Source organism: Phyllostomus discolor, chromosome 5, assembly GCF_004126475.2.
Source record: "Phyllostomus discolor isolate MPI-MPIP mPhyDis1 chromosome 5, mPhyDis1.pri.v3, whole genome shotgun sequence".
In the NCBI taxonomy this organism is placed as follows: Eukaryota; Metazoa; Chordata; class Mammalia; order Chiroptera; family Phyllostomidae; genus Phyllostomus; species Phyllostomus discolor.
Genome location: NC_040907.2, coordinates 172,309,173 through 172,324,719, shown reverse-complemented (window position 1 = coordinate 172,324,719; position 15,547 = coordinate 172,309,173). Strand labels below are relative to the sequence as shown.

Here is a 15,547-nt window from a genome sequence, read left to right as displayed (position 1 = left end):
CGGCAACTCCAGGAGGGCGCCTGGGTGTCTGCCTCTGACAGTACCCCCTCCCGGGCCGACGGTGTCGTCACCCGCCCCGCGCCGCTCCGGCCGGGGAATCCGGCCGGAGAAGCCACTCTCAGCCCCCAGCTGGGGTTTACGGGCGTTTCGGTGACCAAGCAGGTGGCCGGGAAAAGGCCGGTCTCCCGCAGTCTCGAACACGGTGCCCAGCAGACAGCGGGGCACGCTCCACAAGAGCGCGGGGGGCAGAACTCTGCTCTAGGGCAACCGTGCACATCACAGGGCCCTTCTGTCCGGGACGTGGGCGGCTCCCCTGGCGGGGACAGGCCTGGGCTGCTCTCCAGACCCCCTGGGAGCCACTGGGGCTGCTCGGGCCACCGTACTCCACGGGCTCAGCAGGACCCACAGAGCGCTCCCTCGTGGAGGCCCCAGGGTTCGGGGGCAGGAGCTCAGCGGGGAATGGAAAGTGCAGGCTCGTGGGCCGCAACCGACCAGCGGATGAGCGGGGACTGTCCTCCCGGACAACATGCAGGACGACAGCCGGGGCCACAGGAGAACCCCCGCTCGGAGAGGGGCCGGGACCTGCCGGAGAACGCGCCCCGGCCGCCCGGCCCGCCTTCGCCGGGAGAGGGGCAGGACCTACCAGCAGTTCGCTGAGCTGCTCGTAGTCGAACATCTCGTTCTCGTACTGCTCCGCCAGCTCCTTGCCCAGGGCGATGGCCTCCTCCCACATCTGCGGGGACAGGGATGGGGGGGGGGTGAGAGAAGCCCCGGTCTGAGTCCGGCGGTCGGAGCATGTGAAAGAGCACCACGACCGCCCGCAGTGAAACACCTCGGAAATGAGCTTGCCGGAATCAAAACCACTGACGATGATGTTGGGAAAGACAGTTACTGGAGACTCCTGTCCTTTGGCTTATGACTGGTCACCCGCTGAGCCACCTGGCCACCCCCTGGCTCGTCCGTCACGCAGCCACTGCCCACAGCCCTGTGGACGCCACGGCCACCGGAGTCCACCGGCGTGGTCAGCTGAGGAGCCAGGAGAGGGGGCCACAGGGCGATGCGTGGCCGCCACGAGCCGATGTCGCCCCTTTCCCAAAGCGCCCGTTTTTTTTAAACGCTCTGGTCAGTGCCCAGAAAGAGCAGGAGTCCCTCCAGCGCTACACGGAATAAAGCTGCTGGAAGTCCGCTGTGTGTGTGCAGGAAACACGAGCGTGCAGGGCCTGCTGTCACGATCAAAGAAAGAATTCTGTGGGGTAACGTGTTTATTAAAATGCCGGCAAACTTCGGCACCTGTGGAACAGTTGGCTGAAACACTGCTGAACTCCCCTCAGTTTCCTTGGAAAAATAAAATGAAACGGTTTGTTTTATTCTTCCAGGAAGCCCTCCCAGGTGCTGCGGGCTGTCCCCCTTTGCTCTCCTTCAAGGACCCAGGATTCCCCGACCTGGAGACGCACCCAGGTGGGCACACCCCTGTCTGTAGTCCTCAGGGACTGCACGCCCCGGGGGGCAGAGACCCAGCGGCACCGGAACCTCCGGGCCGGAGCTCCGGGCCTGCTCAACACCGTTCCTGGAGCGGCAGCGAAGGCCGCCGGCTCGGAACCAGAAAAGCGTCCCTCCGCTGACGCGCCCTGTACTCCGACATGCACGGACCGCCTCTCCGATCCGCTGCCGCTGCGACGGACCCGCATCACTCTGGGGAGCGCTTTCGAGCCTACGTCATATCCAGCAACACGCACCCACGCTTTCCTGTGTGAGTCCCACGCCTGGCCAGGTGGGTGTCTGGGCTACACCCGTTTTGCAGATCAGGAAGTTGGGGATCGAGTCAGCTATTACTTGGCCAAGGGCACACGGTGGTGGTGGCATGGATCCACCTCACCTTTGCCTTTCTACAAAGTTCTTGCTTTTGAGGACTGTCTTAGTCTGAGCTGCTATTAAGACAGAACACAGAAAAACCCCGCAGGAAGGCTTCAACAGCGCGCTTATTTCTCACAGTTTTGGAGGCTGGAAGTCCAAGGTCAAGGTGCTGGCAGAGCTGGTTCTGGGCAGAGGCTCTCCTCCTGACTTGTGGACAGCTGCCTTGCCACGGTGGACTCCCGTGGTCGTGAGCAAGATCCCTTCCTTCCTCTCTAATTAGGGCACTAATTACCTCCCAGAGGCCCTCCCTCCCTCCAGGAACCGGCGCATGGTGGTGCACAGGCCTCCCGCCCAGGAACCCGGGCAGATGCACACACTCAGCCCGTGACGAGGCCCAGGGCCGGCACCTGGCACTGGCGGCTGCCCCCAGCCCCTCCTGCCGGGACGGGGGAGGAAGGGTTGGAAAGGCAAGCCCTGCCCCTTGGGCTCCCACTGGGCGCACAGGCTGCAGAGGCCCACACCTGGCACCGCCCCCCGCCCCCCACCGCCTGCTGGCCTCCGCCTTTCCTTAGCAGGATGACCGCCGAGGGCCTGGCTCACCACTGAACCAATCACCCAGCTGACTCCGACTACTTTGCACGTGGCTGTGGCTCAAAGAAACCACCGGCTACTCTGGGTGAGAGAGCAGCCGTTCGGACACAAGAGTTGCATTTTAACACTTTGAAAGACAAAATAAAAATAAGCCCGGGGTAGGAAAAGGGGGAGGTGGCACCGGCCTCCTTCCTGCCGCTTTCCCAAGCCTTCCCCTGTGTTCTTCGAGCGTCTCCGTCTGCGGCCGGCTCTTCCAGGGGCCTCTGCCGGAGCCTGGCTCCCGGGCCCCCGGTCCCGGGGCGGGGCGCTTCTCTCCCATGTCCTGTCTCTTCCCAGAGCCACTGCATTTTCACTTGCAAGGAAACATCGCCTTTCCAAGGAGTTCTCGCTCCTCGGACTGCTCTGCCAGCTCACCCCCTCTCCCGCGGCCGCCGGGAAGGCCAGGGTCACATCCCACTCACCGCTCGTCTGGGCACACCCTCCATCACGGGTGGGGGGGGGGGGGGCGCGCTTCGGAGAGGTGGCAACGGTAATTGTTTTTACAACACGCACGTCCTGAACAGACATCTCATCCAACTCGCCCGAGGTTCCCTGGCGGTGTTTTCTAGCACATTTGCTACACACACACCCACCCTCGCTGGCCCCAGACTGTTGTTGGGGGTTCTGCGTCAGGGGGACTTTCTGCTTCTCACAGCACAGGGCTCTGCGGGGTGCGGGGAGCGCCTGCGGCCGCAGGGAACACCTGGGGGAACATTTAGAGCCAGAGAGAGCACAGGGCTGGCGGGATCCGGATTCAGAGGAGCTCGGTGGGGAACGGCGGTCACTTGTGTGACTGACAGCCCGGCCCGCCCCGCCCCGCCGTGAGAGCTGCCGACGTCGGGGGCCCCCGCGGAACGGAAGCAAGCGGCCCAGGCCGCACACACAGCTCTGCTTCTTCACGCGGGGCCCCTCGTCTGCCTCCCAGCGCCCTTGAAAGCGCGAGTTTCCTTGCAACACGGGGTGCTCCTCCCGTCCGGGGATCTCAGCTACACGCTCCCCAGACGACGGTCTTTTCTTCTGAACGTGCTGGCTCCTTCGGGGGTGGGGGGGAGGGGCTCCGTTTCAGTGAGCCCACACAGCGAGCACTTGTTTCTCTCCTTCTGGCGAAACTCCTGTCCCAGTTCAGACAGGAGGGGCTGCCTGGAGCACAGCGATTCTCGATTTCCCGTGGAGAGTGGCGAGCCGGATGCCGGACAGGTGACTGCCCACCCGGACCACGGGCCCTCGCTAATAATTTGGGCAGGCGGTGACTCCCGGGGACATGCGTGGGCAACGTGGGTTAGATCTGCTCCTGAGCTGCGAGGAACCCGCCGGGAGACGCTGGACGGGCTGCCTGAATGTCAGCCGCCCTTGGAAAACCCACCTGTGGTTCCGGACGGCTGCCGGGAAGAGTCGTGTGCCCGGACCCTCTGAACTTCCAGGGTCCCACGTGGGCGTCTGGTGTGACGGCAACCCCACGATGCGGGCAGATCCAGAGCACTGGCTGAGGCCCCCTCCACGCCAGAAGGGACCCGGGTGGCTCAGACCTAGCGCCGGGTCCTGTCTGCTCAGCACCGGCCCGGATGCTGCAGGGGAGAGCCCCTGCCGGTCCCCCTGGGGCGGGTGGAGCCCCGGGGAAAGACGTGTGACAGAGAGAAGGCCTCTCTGGCGACTCGGGGCTGCGGCCCCACTGAGGGGGCCGGCTGTCCTCTCCGTGGCCAGCAACAGCCTCGGCCGCTGCAGCAGACAGAGCCGCCTTCGGGGGCCCGGGCCGTCCGGGGCTGGCCCGCTCCTCGCCATCCCCGCCCCTCCCCGTCACGGCCTGGCAAACAGATCTCGTCCATCAGGGGCCAGCTCAGTGCCGTCTTCTCTGAGCAGGTGACGTCCCCCGTTTCTCCTCGGAGAAGCGACCACGCCCGCACCTGTCACAGAGTGACACAGCGCCCACCGCCGGGGCGGGGCGGGGCGGGGCGGGGCGGTGTTTGCCTGACCACCGGTCGCCCAGGGCCAGCCGTGCGGGCCCCGGGCCAGGCCGGCGCCCTCTCCTCCCTGTGCGTCACGGGTGCAGGGCGGCGCCTGGCACACAGTAGGCCTATTCGTGACTCGGCTCCTTGGAGAGCGTGCAGAGTGCGGGGGAGCCGGGGTGTCACCGGCTCTAAAAGTGGGTTTTTCTCACGCTTCGATAGTAAACGGTTCCTTTATTGTGAGCAGACGATCTCTCTGAACACTCAGGCCAACTGCCGGTGAACTGCAGTGATTCCGGAGAACATTAGGATTCTCAAAAACTCAGGAGACGCTGAGCATAAACCAAAAAGAGGGGGTGTCCGCACCCGTACTTCCTCTGGTGCATGACTTGGTTTTCAAGGACGGAACTCGCAGGACGAGGCCATTTCAGCCCCAGCACTTAGAAAAGCAACTCGGTCATTCAAACGGAAGCAGAAACTCGCTCCCAGGCCCCTGTATTTGGTTCACGAGATGAGGCAAGACGCCTCGTTTTCTGGCTCGGGCGCACTGCGAGGTGCGAACTCTGTCAAGGAGAGGTTATTTTGAGAGAGGACGCGACGGAGCTGCGGTTGGAAACAGTCACAGCTTCACGCGTCACGGGGGCCAGGCCGTCGGCGAGGCGCCCTCGGCGGCTGCGGCCGGGCTGCTGGTAACTACTGCGGGGGCGGGGGGGCAGGTGCGTTTCACGGTGGTGAGTGTGGGTCCTGCCGCCCACTGCCGCCTCTCCCTCCGGGTGGGGCAGCTCATGCTCCTTGCAGGAGCCGGTGCTTTCCCTGCAGTGCTCGGACTGAAGGCTTCATTGGGGACCACGAGGCACCGACCGGACACGGTGAGACCCACAATCCAGGGCACCCTCGGGCTGCCACGGTAAAGCCGGCAGACGGTTTTCGGGGGGAGGTGAGACCGGGGCGGCACAGACCCGCCCGCCACCCCACAGCCAGCAGGGCCCGGCCGACACTGCCCTTTCAGGGCCCTGGTGTCCACAATGGTGACGGTCCATTGTGTCATTGAAAGCCACCAGTTGGTTGTCCTTGGTGATTGCGGCCGCAGGAAATTCACACAGGGGCCCGTGAGGGACTCTCTGGTCACTTTTCTCAAGGTGAAGAAAAGAAAAAGCAGGACACCAGAGGAACCCTGAGGACGCCGCAGAAGGGGCTCGGAAGCCCCCCCGCTGGCAGAGCTCAATGGCTCCCGTGGCCGCAGCCGGCGGCCCCTTGAAACACGGTGGCCGCCCCTCGGGGCTGTGCGAACCCACCCAGGGATGAGCCCGTCCCTGGCTGATCAAAACGACGGGGGTCTCCTTCTAGCAGAAATCAACGGCCACACCGCTTCGTCTGAGCCAATCAATGCAGAGGCCGCCATCGGATGCTTTTCATTTCAGTAACCATAAAACAAAACTCCAGTCCGAGGGACACCCTGCCCGGGAACCCTCCCCGCCGCCGGCTCCCCGGGCACACGCTGTGCACACACTCGTGGTCTCGGTCCTCACTCTCAGCACAGCGTCTAGAAAAGGGTGATTAGTGTGTGTGTGTGTGTGTGTGTGTGTACATGTGTGTGTTTTAAGATTCCTACTTCGCAGCGTGCATCAACCCTTCCAACACATGATCCGTACCAAGTTTCGGGCCCCACCAGCACCGTGTGTGAAGCAGCGTGCTCACGCCGCAGGCAGGCGCCCGTGAGCACGCGCACACGCGGGGGAGACAGGACCGCATGCGCTCCGTTACCTTGCCCTTGTCGAAGTAGTGGATGATCTCCTGGTACAGCTGCTCTTTCAGCTGCCCCTGCGTCGTCGCCTGGTACCCGTCCCGCTGCGTCAGGTGGGCCGCGCACACGTCCTCCGACCACTGAGGAAACAGCAGAGCGTGAGTCCTGTCCCCAGGGCGGGGCCCGTGCAGTGCCGCCCTCTGCCCGCCCCCGGGGCAGGACGCGCAGGGAGCTCGGGGCTCAGAGCACGCATGCAGCCGAGACCCTGGGGACCGCTGGGGCTGCTGTCACCAGGGGGCTGGGCCTGGAAGCGGGGGCAGAAGCCAGCGCAGGGGCCCCGTGAGGAGTGCAAGATGGGGCAAAGGGGGGCCGGAAGCCCCCAGAGGGGCAACCCAGCAGGTTCCGGAAAGCATGGACCTGTCAGCTTGCTCCTGATGCCCTGTCACACCTGGGATGCGCCATGAACCAGGTGATCTGTGGCCGTGGGACATCGGGGAGTGGCTTCGGGCCTGTGCAGCTCGACATTGTCATTGAGAGCAAGGAAGGCCCGTGGACCCCACTTCCAAGTGGTAAACAAAGGGACCAGATGGGCGACCGGCCCCTTGGAGACTGGGGGCGTTTCTCTGCCTTCAGCCGCGCACACTGCCTGGCGCAGGGCGGGGGTCAGCCAGGGTTCGCGCCCGGGCAGGCGGACCCACGGAAAGAGGGAAGGGCCCGCAGAGGTCTCGGCCAGTGGGACATGGGCCCAAGGGTAGGCCGGCTCACTGGGCGGATGCACGCTGGAACTGAGGCTCAGCAGGTCAATGGCAGTAAGTGTGGGGGGTCCACACAATTCGGGGTTTGGTGAGGACTTCCTGTGCGCACGGACCTACGCCAAAGGCGGGTCAGAGGGGCCGGCCCAGAGACAGTGCTGCTGCGAACTGGGGCGTGAGGCTCGGTAACCTGCAGAGCCGGTTTCTGGGCAGTGCAGGGGGTGGTGAGGCTGCACGTGGGGGTCCGGGAGACCCCCTGGAGCAAGTCATCAGGGCGGGCTGGCTTATCAGCCCGGAGGGTGGAGCTTGGCACTGTATCCCGAGGTGACAATGACGGTGCTGCAAGGAAATTAGCATGTGCCCAGGCCGCCTGGACCAAAGTGGGGGTGGGGGTGCCCCTCAGGACTTGGTGCTAGTTGGGCTACTCTCGGAGCAGTGGGGCCTGCTGCGGCCCACTTGAGGGAGCACATGATACATGGGAGGTGCTGGAGAGGCAGAACAAAGCCAGGTACTGTAACAGGGTGCAGCCAAGAGGGGAGCCTAATTGGCTCCACACCACAGGGCCACACCTGCCCAGAATCTGGCAGCTGTAGCCAATTGTGGGAGGAGCCGGAAATGGGGCTTCAGAGGAAGATTGGCGCTGGGATTTAAATACAGACGCGGCAGCCATTGGAGGGGGAGAACCATGCGCAGCCCTGCAAGAGAGAACCCCACAGCTTTAGCAGAGTGAAGGCTCTCGCGGCCCTGAGGGAGAGAACCACACGGCCTTGAAGGAGTGGAGACTCTCACAGCCATGAGAGGGAGAACCACGCGGCTCTGGGAGAGTGGGGACTCATGTGGTCCGGGGAGAGAAGACCATGTGCCTTTGCCAGAGTAGGGACCCCCGCAGCTTTAGGAGATACGGTACTCTGGACTGGGCAAAGGGGGAAGGAAGGAAGGAAGGACGGACTGTGTCTGTTTGTGGGTGCTTTAAGGGACTTTAGGATTTTTGGTGAAGACATTAGGTCCCTACTTTAAGTCTGTATAGCATTAAATAAACGTTTCCTTTCCTTTTCACAAATCTCTGGCATTGAGAGACGTCTTTCCTCTGGCGGCAGACATAACGGACCTGGGGGCTTCTTTCAGTAATAGTATACCATCCCAGGCCCCTCTTGTTTGTTCTGTAACAGTACCACGGTGACATGGGGCACAGGCGCAAAGGGGCTGGCCTGCATGAATGGGGAGCAGGCTCCGGGGAGCTGGCGGGGATCCCAAGCGGCTCGCTCTCAGCCCTCGCCCCGCCCCACACTCCTGTGGCCGGATGGGCCCAGGGCTCCGAGGCGCAGGGGCCGAGCTGGCCAGAACGAGCTCCAGGAATGCCAATGAAGCAGGGGGTGGCCAGCCTTTTGGTGTCTCTGCGCCAGGCTGGGAGACGAGTTGTCTTGTGCCACACAGTAAATACATCGTGACACTTAATCACAAAAAAATCTCGTGTTTTAAATAAGTTTGCGATTCTGTGTTGGGCTGCATTCACAGCCGTCCTGGGCTGCACACAGCCCACGGGCCGGGCACCCCTGTAACTGGCCTGCATGTTTTTTCATCATGAACTTGGACTCGTGGATCCTGGCCACAACCAGAAGTTATACCCTCATTAATGATGGAGTTTTCACAGCATGGCTAGATTTCTACTTTGGGGGGAGGGCTACAAGGAAGACTTTAAGGGGATTCTGAAATGTAACTACCATAAATAAGTATGGATTAGAATGTTCAGATCGCAAATGACTTCTCTGAATCTTAAAGTCACTTAAAAAACTGAGGAGGGAAGCAAAGGTCCTCACACCTTCCCTGCAAACACCGAGGTGTGAGAACTTCACTCCTAGGCTAAAGGCTGCTGCTTTGACTGTCCTTGTTTGTCGACAAAGTGTCCTTAAGCAGAAAGGAAGGTTCCATCTGAGGATTTTTAGTTAAGAACCAAGGACGTATTTGTCACTGTCATACTGAGAAGAATGTTCATGACAATACAAGTAATGTTCTTCAGTGTGCTGATTAACCAGAACAATCCGCGAGCTGGCCGGATCAAAACCTACCTGGGAAAGATGGCCCAGCATGATGAGGTGAAAGGCAGGAAGAGAGACGGTGGCGCGGTGGCCACTTCACTGGGGAACTCAGAGCTCCGTGGGGCAGACGTGCCATCGGGCCTGTTGATCCGGGTGGTGAACACCCCCACCCCCCACCGCGAGGCACAGACCCCAGGGTGAGACAAGCCACAGCTGACGCACGCCCATGTGTCTGACATTCCCAGGCCGCTTGAGCGCTCACGCTGCGTGAGAGAGCGCCGTGGTGGGTGGGCGGTTTGTCCGCCTCAGTTTCATTTCCTCGTGTAAAAGACATGCTTTCCCATGTGCAGGCGTGCTCCGTTCCTGAACTCTGGGTCCCCGGCCCAGGAAGGCCGTTAGAGGTCACGGTGGGACGGCCGGGGCGGGAGGCACCCGCTGCACCCTCTCCCCTCACGCCGTTAAGTCTCGGCAGCTTCGCCCGGCGTGAAGTCCAGAGGCTGCCGATGGCCACGGACGCGGCGTCCAGACGGAGCCCGGCCTCGAGCCTGCCGCCGTCCAGGAGACCCTGCCTCGTGCCCCCTGTCGAGCAATCTTAGCAGGTTTTCTTTCCCTCGGCTTTAGGGGGCCTGGGGTCGGAGACGGGGCTCCCCGCGTGAGCAGTGGGAATGGAGGGTCACGTGCTAAGTTCTAGTTTCCGGTTCTTCTCGTTTATCCGGTTTCCGATTTTTCTACTTTCCGTATTTATAAAAATAGGCACAGGACGAGGACGACGCTGTCCTGCGTTGCTGATGTTAAAACGAGAGGCGGTGCCAGCGTCCCTCCCCCCCTTGGCCTGGTCCCTGTGCTCTGCTGGGATGTGTCGCCTGTGACCCGCCCGGACTCTGCTGCCCAGCCTCCTCCTTTCTGGAGTCATCCCCACCGTGGCTGGGCCTCTCTGGCAGTGGGGAGAAGGGATGGCGAGCTGCCCGAGATGCGTGCTGACGTGTTTGCGAGGCTCGGTGACAACGCGCTGGGACATCTTGTTAAATGCATCCACCGGGCCGCCGCTGCCACCCACGTGCTTCCTAACACCTCTGTTTGTGTCACTGCATTAAGTCAACATCCACAAAACCTTAGCTTACAGGTTTACTAAAATGCCACCGAAAGGTACAGTTTTAAATCATCTTAGCATCTGTAACGACACCGCCAAACAAGTGCGCGCTCCTGCGGTCTCACCTTCAGAAGCTTGGCGTGGAGCAGCAGGGTGTAAGCCGCTTCCGTGTAGTTGTCGCACTCCTTGTGCAGGTCACACAGTTTGTACAGATACCTGAGGCGATAAAGCACAGGCGCACCCTTAAACATGTCACCGAATAATCCATGCAGACGACGGCAAGAGCTAAATTCTGCCTTCGGCAGTAAATCGTGCCCAGCCTTTCTTTTTACAGCGCTCGCAATTCATGACCCTTGCAAACATTTGCCACAGAAAGCATTAAAACATGTCAAGAGTAACAGACAATACTTTTTAAAAAATGTAATCCTCTTTTCAGGACAAAGACTGAAGCTGGAACAAGGAGGTAGAGTTATTCTTCAAGGTTTCTGGTTCCTTTCCAGAATTTTCTCCACACACTTGAAATGAGAGTACACAGTGCTTGTGATTTCTCACACTACAATGGAATTCAAAAGTGTGCGCGCACACACACACACCCATAAAAACCCAAATCCGTGAGAAAACAAGAAGTCCAATGATCACAGCGAGTATGATGCAAAGATGTCTCTGCTTAAAGAAATAAAGGTTGTGCCCTGGCCGGTGTCGCTCAGTGGATTAAGCACTGGACTGCAAAGCAAAGAGTTGCTGGTTTGATTCCCAGCCAGGGCACATGCCTCCCTGGGTTGCAAGCCAGGTCCCCAGTAGGGGGCGTGCAAGAGGCAATCACACACTGATGTTTCCCTTTCTCCCTCCCCTCCCTTCTGCCTGGAAATAAATAAATAAATAAAATGTTAAAAAAGAAATAAAGTTTGCTTATTAATAAAAGAAACGAGTATTTTCTCAATATTATTACTTTTTAAGAACTAAAAAAAACCTGTAAAAACCAGAAGTTAGAAAACCATGCTTGGTGGACTAGCCCATCATCAAGCACTAGTGCCACGTGGGTTATATCCTCATCTGGTCTTCTAAGTGAGAATCTTGCTGAACGTTTGACTTTGGCCCCTAAAAGTGACCAAAAAAAAGCATGGTCACTCTCGAGAGTCCTGCCGCTCTCGAGAAAAAGGCCACTCACTCAGGGATGGATGAACACCCAGCAGACAACACAGGACACAAGACTGCGGTGCCAGAACAAGAATGCACTGGAAAATATCCATGTTGCCTATTTGCCACCGGCCTGGGCAAACGGCACCCGGGCTCCGAGTACATCCAGGCGCTGCACCAAACTCAGTCCCCAGGCTCCACGACTTCCCACAACACAAGCCCCTGCGGTTCGAAAACGCTGCTCAGCACGGGCCTGACCCACGGCCGTTACGACCACAGCCATTACGACACACGGCCACTGCAACAGACATGCAGAGTGTGCAGACGAGCGGGAAGGCCACCTACCTTATGTACATTTCTTCTCTTTCGATTTCCTTGTAGAAATTCTGAAAAATCAAACCACAACACATTAGGAAACCTGTGCTATAAAGAGTGTGACGTGCACGAGAGAAATTCACAGGCCTTTACCCGGCAGCCAACCCGGCCAGGGGGCCCAGGCTCGGGGCCCGGAGCATCAGGTCACACGTGATACAAAACCGACTCAGGTGCTCCTTCCCCTCCGGGGGGGAACGGGGCGCGATCCCAGTGATTACATTTCTTGCTCTTTAAATGCTGCGATGGCCAAAGTCTACTTCTGTCCCTGGAAAGTCACCTGCCTGCAGGTAAAACAAGGTCCCCTCCAAAGATCTGACACCTTAACCATTGTAATCTCATTAGAAGTAAAACAAAGTGACATAAAAAGACCCCAAATGTGGGCAACAGCATGGTCACACGATTTCATGCACGCTGGGCTCAGCCTCACCTAGGGCCACGGGAAGGCAGCACGGCACCCTCGACCGGAATCGTCGCGCACACTGGCCACTGCCCACCGCCCACCAGCCCCATGGATCCAACCGCCCAGTAAATGTCACCAACGTTGGGTGAGGTGAGAAAGTCCCTGACTCGGTGGTACTTGCCCCGCCTGAGAGCTGGGGCTCGGGCTGCTGTGGTGACAGCGCAGACACAGAACACGCCCATCATCACAGACACACGGCCGGGACAGCTCCGTGCCGGACCACAGACCCCCGGAAACATGGCCCGAAAACGGGCTGCCACGGAAGAAACCCGCGTGTCTGAGTGCGGACGGAGAAAGGCTGGCCCGCAGAGCCCAGACCACGGGGGTCTCTGCGTGTTGCGCATTGCTCTCTGGGTGAGTGTGACTATTTCTATCACTTAAATTCCTTCGTGGGTACAGCTCTGTGGACCTTTAACGTATTTATCTTCGACGAGGCAACGAGAAGGTGCAGAGGAGCCACCCGACAGGGCCTGAGGTGCGAAACCACCGCAGCCGCCTTCCTGGGCAATGCAGCCCCTGACCGGACGTCAGCACTCGGAGACGGTGCCTGGGATGAGGCCCGGGCGTCACCATCTCGGAGGCTCACTGGGGTCCAGTGAGACGGCATTGCCTGCTCGACCCCATCCGCGCAAATGGGCAGGGCCCCCACCACTGAGCTCTCAGAGAAGCCACGACAGGCGCACACAGGGAGGCCGAGGGCCGCGTGCGTGCAGAACGTCACACCAAGGCTTCCATGTGCTGCTGCAACTGAGATGCCAGTGGCGTCTGGGTAACAGGGGTGTTTCCGGCCGGCGGACAGCCAGGGTGATGTAACCAAGAGCCGGACCTCACCTCTGACCCTGCCGCGCCAGTGAGCACCAGCCGCGGCTGGCACCATCCTCTGCGTCTCTCACGCCGCTGGTCCTTTCCTGAGCTTTGCTCCCTCTCCCTTACAATGTCACAACGAGGATGCCGCACACCCAGTTTCTAAACAGAGCCTGTGCGTCTCCGCGTGGAAGCTCAGCTACTCTGCGCGCAGTGTCCGCCCCCCCAAGGGCCCCTCTGCACCGGGACCGGGTCCCCAGCTCCGATCCCCCACTGTGCACTGACCTTTTGGAATGCATACTTTGTGTTCTATTTTCAGTCTGTACTCCATCATGACTAACACAGACCCTACGGCTTTAGAATTCCAGCTGGAACCACCTTAATTAGCCTGGCGAAGGGGCCCGAGAGAGGAACCTGCATCTGAACAATGGGTCGACCAGCCACAGAGACGGAAGTCTGGGTGGCCGAATAGCGGGGCAGAGCCGGGTGACACAACAGAATTACCGTCCAGGAATCAAAGCCTGCGTGATTACCCGGGGACACGTGCACGCCTACAAACGTGCGCTTTGTCCGTTGGGAGCCACGGTCGCTACACAGGCAGCCGGGGGCGCTTAGGGGACCGGCCCGCTGCACAGAGGGCCGCTCACGTCTCTTCTTCTCCCACTTTCACTCACTGTTTCAAGTACAAGGGAGAGCAGAACGTCACCGAGCCACAGAATGTGGAATGTTCCACTAACTCCATTCTCTAAACCCCCGCAGCACGGGCTCCAAAGGCAGTCTGATGACGCGCCTATGGGGCATCCATCCATTCCGCGTTCTTTGTTTCTGCTTTTGACGTCAGTGTTTGCAGGATGCGGCCGAGGGATCTGTGCAGGGTCCTCCCTCATCCCCTCCCTCTCGCAGACACGGACACCAGCAGGGGCCGCTATTCTGCCCCGGAAGCCCCGCCCCACACATCACCAGCTCCCAGAAGCCCCGCCCCTCACGTCACCAGCTCCCAGAAGCCCCGCCCCGCACGTCACCAGCTCCCGGAAGCCCCGCCCCGCACGCCACCAGCTCCCGGAAGCCCCGCCCCACACGTCAGTAGCTCCCCAGAAGACCCGCCCCACCCGTCACCAGATCCCCAGAAGCCCCGCCCCACCCGTCACCAGCTCCCAGAAGCCCCGCCCCGCACGTCAGTAGCTCCCAGAAGCCCCGCCCCTCGCGTCACCAGCTCCCAGAAGCCCCGCCCCTCACGTCACCAGCTCCCGGAAGCCCCGCCCCACACGTCAGTAGCTCCCAGAAGCCCCGCCCCGCACGTCACCAGCTCCCGGAGGCCCCGGACACCAGCAGCGGCCACTCACCAGCACGTTGACGGTGCAGCTCATGCGGTTCTCCTTGTTCTCGTCGTGCATGATGGTCCTGTAGTCCAGCAGCCTCTCCATGAGGCGCACGACCAGCCGCACGAACGTCTCCCCGCTTTTGGCGAGGTACTTGTGCTTGCGGCAGTGCTCCAGGAGGCTGCGGCAGGGGGTCACAGGCGCGGCGGGTCAGCGTGGCAGGGCTGGGGCGCCGCTGGCCGCAGGCCCCGCCACTGACACGTTTGCACTCTCCCCGGGCTGCAAAGGTCGCTGTCGTCTAATGACAGCCTCTCCGTCCCCACTCTGCCGCGAGCCCCGCCCACCGCTAATCAACACTTACATTTTATCAAATAACACTTTGTATTGTTCATCTCCTCTGCCTCCTTCCACTTCGTGATCCAGCTTGGTGATGATCTCATTTTCGAACTATAATTAAACAGAGGAAGGTAAGTGATCGGAGAGGCGGGTATTTCATCTTGTGACGGGAGCGTCAACAGCACATCCGTCCGCAAGGGGCCGTCACCAGACAGCTCCCCGCCGCCTTTGAAGCCTGATTTCATTTCAAGAGTCGCTGTCCCCAGGGCCCTGGAGCCTGCAGGTGGCCCCCTGCCACCGGGGAAATCTTCCATTTCCTTCCCTGGTTGACGGAGTCTAAACACGTGGATTCTGACAGCAGGAACGGGAGCCAGAAAGACAGACAAGGAAATGGTGGGGCGGGGGGAGAAATATTAAGGCGCCGCATTAAAACGTGTCTCCAACATCATCTCTGCGAAAAAGAGCGTCTAAAACAGCTCCCCAGCGATCGGGAGAGACCCAGGGGCCACTTCCCTGCCACGCCCCGGTGGAGCCCAGGGAAGCTTCTCCGTCTGGCTGACAGAACAGGGTGGGAAACGAGGGGCCTCGGCCGGGACACCCGCCAGCAGCCGCTTCCCGGAGTCTCCAGGTGATGATACTCCGGAAGGACTTCCAGAGCACCACGGTGCGCGAGAGCCATCAGAGCCCACGGTCTCTCGGACCCACGAGCTCTGTCGGGAAAGACTCCACATTCTGGTGGGGTGTGCATCTGCCACACGTTGTCAGAGGAGCCGTGAACGCCGCGGCTGATCGGGCTGGAAAGAGCTGCCGCCATAAGGACACGTGTGTCCGTCCTCACTATCCAGTGCCCCCTCCCTGGCAGAACTCAGAGCTACCTCCGTCCCGGGACTGTAGGCAAGTGACTGCCACATTGTAGGGGTCCCCAGGGGCTGGAGGAGACTCAGTTCCCACAGAGCTGACCCAACAGACGGCGGGCAGGAGGAAGCCAGGAAGGAGAGTGCAGGACTCAGGAAGCGAGCCCACCACGGACGGCGCGATGCCGGGGTCACTGGGGCCCTTGAGTGTAT

The 15,547-nt window shown here is 60.5% G+C and overlaps 1 protein-coding gene across 3 annotated transcripts in view; it reads right to left on the bottom strand.

The window, feature by feature from the left end:
- Positions 1-15,547, bottom strand: part of DOCK1 (dedicator of cytokinesis 1) — a 341,306-nt gene that overhangs the window by 26,963 nt on the left and 298,796 nt on the right. For all 3 annotated transcript variants that reach the window (XM_028512883.2, XM_036027442.1, XM_036027443.1), the window contains exons 34-39: positions 14,506-14,591; positions 14,169-14,325; positions 11,532-11,572; positions 10,175-10,265; positions 6,192-6,311; positions 644-733 (exon numbers count right to left, since the gene is read on the bottom strand). In XM_028512883.2, coding sequence (XP_028368684.1) covers positions 644-733; positions 6,192-6,311; positions 10,175-10,265; positions 11,532-11,572; positions 14,169-14,325; positions 14,506-14,591 — 585 coding nt within the window. The remainder of the gene's footprint in view (positions 1-643; positions 734-6,191; positions 6,312-10,174; positions 10,266-11,531; positions 11,573-14,168; positions 14,326-14,505; positions 14,592-15,547) is intronic.